This window comes from Nicotiana sylvestris, chromosome 5 (genome assembly GCF_000393655.2).
Source record: "Nicotiana sylvestris chromosome 5, ASM39365v2, whole genome shotgun sequence".
In the NCBI taxonomy this organism is placed as follows: Eukaryota; Viridiplantae; Streptophyta; class Magnoliopsida; order Solanales; family Solanaceae; genus Nicotiana; species Nicotiana sylvestris.
Window position 1 is genome coordinate 72994853 of NC_091061.1, and position 5482 is coordinate 73000334.

The 5482-nt window shown below is 36.0% G+C and overlaps 1 protein-coding gene across 1 annotated transcript; it reads right to left on the bottom strand.

The window, feature by feature from the left end:
• Positions 1–729: 729 nt before the first annotated feature.
• LOC104217149 (protein PGR) lies at positions 730–5043 on the bottom strand. The gene is made up of 5 exons (XM_009767309.2): positions 4741–5043; positions 4543–4656; positions 2669–2891; positions 2056–2304; positions 730–966 (listed from the first exon to the last, which is right to left on the bottom strand). Exons 1-5 carry the CDS (start codon positions 4884–4886, stop codon positions 835–837), a joined length of 864 nt encoding a protein of 287 aa, XP_009765611.1. The 5' UTR covers positions 4887–5043; the 3' UTR covers positions 730–834.
• Positions 5044–5482: the final 439 nt, after the last annotated feature.

The window sequence follows — 5482 nt, forward strand, 5'->3', positions numbered from 1 at the left end:
GTTTAATGTATATTTCAGATATTTAGAACAACCTTAATTTTTGAATTCTACTTCTTTTGACATTGCTGTTCTTGGACATGGTTATTCCTCGGTATATACATGGAGGCCAGGATCTTTTGGACAGTCCTATCTATTGTGAATTCTATAGTGGCCCTGTCTCTGATGCATGTAGCCATCGCCTCTAACGGTTAGCCCCACACACATTTGTCATTGTCTCTAAACTAAAGGGGCAAATGGTGCAACAAACAGAACGAGAGAGAAGAAACGCCCAGCATTTTTAAGATCAAAATGGCAGCATTGCACAAAAATTCATTATCATTTATGAGGGTGTGTTTGGTATGACCAATTTTTTCATGTTTGATAAAATGTTGTGAAAAATATTTTTCTTCATGAACTCATTTTTGATCAATTGGAAAAAAATATTTTCACCATCAAGAGGAGGAAAAACATTTTCCAAAATTCTTTTTCAACCTTCTCATCCTATTCTCCACCCCCACCCTCCACATCCCACCCTCGCCCCTATCCTCACCCTGCCCTACCCCCCATCCCCACCCTCTCTCTCATCCCCCACTTGCCCCCACCCCCACTTTTTCCACTAATCTAAAACTAGAAAATATTTTTCGCAAAAAATGTTCCACTCACCAACCAAACATGCAAAAATAAGTGATAAAATCACTCATTTTCAGGAAAACGTCTTCTTTCATAACAAACACACCCTTAATCTCGATATGGATTCTGAAAGTAAGTAGCATTTATTGCATGAACAGAATCCTCTACATTGTTGAACGATGGGTACAAAATTCTGCAGAATTTATGTTGAGTCAGTGGATACACTCAGAAAATGCATAAGAAGGCAAATGAGGTTATAGCTGTTGTCAGCAATATCGAAACGAGGTTCACGGTATTATTGTCAAGGACAGTAAGACCAGATATTCTCTTCACAGTTGGCCCTGGCTTCCCAACCACCTGCAAGTTAAGAAATCACCATATTAAACTCCGAATTATGAAGCATCAATAACCAACAGGGTAGAGGAATATCAAGTGTCCCAAATTCCAAAATCTTGTTTCTTGTTGTTTAGTCATTTGCTCCTTTACATAATGAACTCGGTATCCTTTTTCTCTCCAAATCTTTTCTGGGGTATATCTTCGCTTTAAATATCACGATACCACTTAGAATCAACAGATTTTTTTTTAACAATACTTCTAAGATATTTTCAATAAATCTCCTTAGCAAAAAAGAACAACTACCGGCAATTTGTTTTTGAGAAATGATTTCCTAAACATACAGTAGACTGGCTATATCTCTTCTTTTGGTTCAATAAGTTATAATCCTTTAGTTTAGGTATGCAAAAGAGACACTTCCATTTACCTTTCAATTGCTAAAAGAACGTTTGATTGGATATTAGAGCACAAAGAATATTAATCAACTAGATCTTCTGAAATACTTATAAAATTATAACCTAAGTTGCTCCGACACGACAGTTTAGGTGCCGCATCCGTGTCGACACAGCACTAATGGGTGTGGGCATGAGATTCGTAGCGTATTTGGTCAAACAATTTTGGGTACTTTGACCACGACGAGACGAGATAGAATTTGATTCCCAAAATCAGAACCAAAACTAGGGTAAATTTGAAGAAAATAGCATAACTTATCTAGGAAATCAATCATTTACTTATCTACAACTTAAGAATAAAAAAGAAATTCACACTTTGCAAGCTATACGTAAGTGTTCCACAAAATTTGCATATTTTAGAGATTTTTTTTTTTTGAATTCCAGAACTGGGTTTGTTGTTGTTGTTATTTTTTTTGAATTATTTTTAGCCAGACTGCACCTTAGCAATACATTACACGTTGCAACTCAGATATGGACTTCAACCATCTCAGCAAAAAATGACACGGATTGCTTTTATGGTTTTAGAAAATGCACTGACGGACGTCTTCTACATTTTTGGTTTTCATTTCCAGAGAAGAGGGGGTGGGCTGATTGGCTACTCTCTACTATTTCTTGCATAAACAAATCAATTAGTTATTTTAAGATATTAATTACGACTAACCTTCTTCCGAACAGTACAGAATCCACTGAATTGCAGTGTTGCTCCCAATAAAGAATCAATAACACTACCGCATACTCCAGCCAGTGCAGAAAGTGGTATCACCAAAAGCTGCTTTACAGTCACATCAGATGTGCATTTTGTAGTGAAAAATCCCAGGACTACAAATGTGAATCCAATGACAGCGCCTGCTGCTGCTGCAGCCAAGAGTCCTGCTTTTGTCACTCCACCATTTGTACCCCTTCGAACGGGCTGATTTTAAGTATAAGGGAGAAATGAGAAACATAATGTCTTAAATCTTTTACCTTCTGATAATAGTTTAAAAAGGGTTGACATAAAGCATCATTTTAAACTGATTATCATGAAATTTTTTAAGGTAGTTATCATGTTTCCAGGCTTAAGCTGGGAAGAACTCAGTTTATCATGAGACTAGCTCATAGTTGACTATCCATAAACTAATCAAAATTTGTAAGGACAAAAAATAAAAAAGGAAAAGCTTAATCAGCATTTGATACCTATTCATCATTGAAGAGAAAAGGCACTGTGCATTGTTTTCTCCTATGTATGAAGGGTCAGACTAAAGGATTAAGCAGATGTCAAAGCTTTAAATTCCCACCTTGTAGGTTGTAATAAGCCGAGGCTCCTCATTACTAAGTATCCCAAGCTCTGAAGACCATGTGTCCCCATTGCAGCAGCAATACTGACCAATGATACCACCAATTAAAGATGTTATTATGCCTGACTCTTTTGAATCCAGACATTTGTCCTGTGACCCAATCAACATCCATGTAGTCAGGACCAAAAGGGTAGCAATGCCACTGTTGAAGAAGACTTGAATCCTGTAAACGCAAAGTAAAATCTAATGAAGAAAGCTAACAACTCTCTCACACAATTACCTGTGGGCTTTCTACAAGGTTACTTGGTATCCAATCACACAAATTTAAAAATACATTCTGCTGAAATTACACTCGTCTTGAATAAAGTGTCAAAATGTTACTCTTCCTTCTTATTCCTATCTCATAATGACTAGGTGAGTTGTCAATTTTACGATGTCAAGATATCATTTTCTTTTGGCAAATAAAAGGGCTACAATGAACTTTTCTGAAAGTTTGCAACACCGACAAATTTGGTTGATAATATTGGTTTTAAGCACAAAGCACATAACGTGCTTTGAAAACACAGATTAATGTACAGAACTTCTACGAAAGACTAAATATTCACATTCACTTAACTGTCCTCATTCTCAATCCAAAAAAGCACAGACTAATTGAGAAAACTTCTACAAAAGACTTAATTCCGGCATTCAAATAACTGTTCACATTCTCTATTTAGAAATCAGAAAACACTACATTGTCAAAGTTCTTACTGCTTCAAGAAAACTTCAATTTTAAATTTTTAGTCAAAACTGTAATAAATGTTAGATAAGCCCTTATTAAAATAACTTGACAAGCAAGTAAACAACATTTTTCAGAAAGTAGTACCTCATACAGGCAAAGGATACAAGCGCCATGTTAAATTTCAAAATTATTAACTGGTATCTTCATCTCATCTCAGTCCTTCCTTTGCACCTATTGAAAGGTATGAGATAAGATGAAGGCACCAGTTATAATTTTGTAATTTAACATGGTGCTTCTAAGCTCCGCCTATGTGGTCTTGCTCAAAAACCGGTTTCAAGCCCGCAAGAAGCTGAAGGTTGTGGTAGGTTAATAGCTAGCGTAAAACAAATCAAATTGTGATGAATTCTCACAATATATATATCGGGACGTGCTCACGTAGACACATGTTGCATTAGTACTTGGGTGTGATAAAAAGTAGTAAAGGGGTTCTATCACATCACAACCTCGACATGAGGGAGTGTAAGCAAAGGTTCCTACATCAAGAATGAGTATGGGTAAAGAAGTTAGTCATGCCACATCGACATCTAGGCGTAGTGCAATAGTGCTTGGATGGTTAGAGTAGTATGGCATCGGATCCACAATAAAACTGGCTTTCACATAACGTCATAACCCAAGGAATCTATGAGTGGTTTTCATGGATTACCGCAAAGTATGAAGATTAAGCAACACTATAAGGTGAATATAATGTAAAATTTACACTTCGCTCGTGCTTTCAGCTTAGACATAATTCAACAACACTAAATTTCAACAGAACCTTTTTGCCATCAATCAAACACTAAATTCAAGAGAAATAGCAAAAATCATGGAAAATGAATCATATATCACCGCCCTAAATTTCTCATATTTTCTTTTTCAAAATTTTCTAACATGTTGATAGACTTATCAATATGTTATGAGTAATTATGGTTCTTGTATAGGTCCAGTGTCAGCGCATAGAGACCAATATGTAAGTTTGAGAATTGAAGAACCTCTACTGTTAGAAAATCATATTCGCATACATAAAGTATTACTTCAACTAGTTAATTTATTGTTTCAATTTCATGATAGAACTATGTACACAATAGTCATACAATGAGAGAAACGAGAATATTACCAATCGCGTTGACCACCCTCTTTAAAATCAGCATCAAGTTTCCTCTTTCTATCTTCTCCAAATCGGGTAAACTTTGAACAAGTAAAAAAGAACACCAGCAACATTGCTCCAAACCTTATAACTCCAAACATACGAATTTCAGATCAAAAATCAGAAATCAACAACTAACAATAGAGTGTTTATGCGACTGTTGCAAACCTGTAATTAACGGCAAGGTGAATAAACATGACAATGAATCCAGAAATGGCGCCGGACAAGTTGAGAGACTTCCGTTTGTGAGCTCTAATGGCGATTACCGATGAAACAAGTGCAGCCACTGCCGGTTGAATTAAATGTTTTTCCATTTTTTCGCCGGCAACTGCTACGCTTTCGGCTGATCTATGAATTTAGAGAGATAGTAAGTGGAGAACTTATGTTAGTTGTTGAGTTGGCTTATTTTGACTTGATTCTCTAATATTCACTTGGCTGCTCAGTCTCTATAATCAACTCTTCAATTATCATAATCGGTGGTATTTTCGGAAAAGGTTCAATAATAAACTTAAACTATTGGATATAGCTCAATTTTATCCTCCGTTAGCAAACTGGGCCATTAATATCTCTCACGTTAGCAAATTGGCCCAATAATGCCTTCATTTTAGCGACAGTCCACATAAGCTTTCTCAAAGACATTAATTAGCTGATATGGCATCCATATAAGCGGATCTCTCTTAAGCCTGCTCCAATAACTCATTAGCCCATAAAATACCCAGTTATCAATCAAATATTATTGGACCTTTTCCAATTGTTAAATGGGTTTCTATATTCAGCACAATATTCTCCCCATTTTCTTTTTCGAACCCAATTTTTACCTTACCTTGAAAGTTTTCATGAACAGTGAACTTTGGCTTCTTTTTTTTATGGTCTCTTTTCTTGTTCATCTTCTTCTGAAGATGATGATACT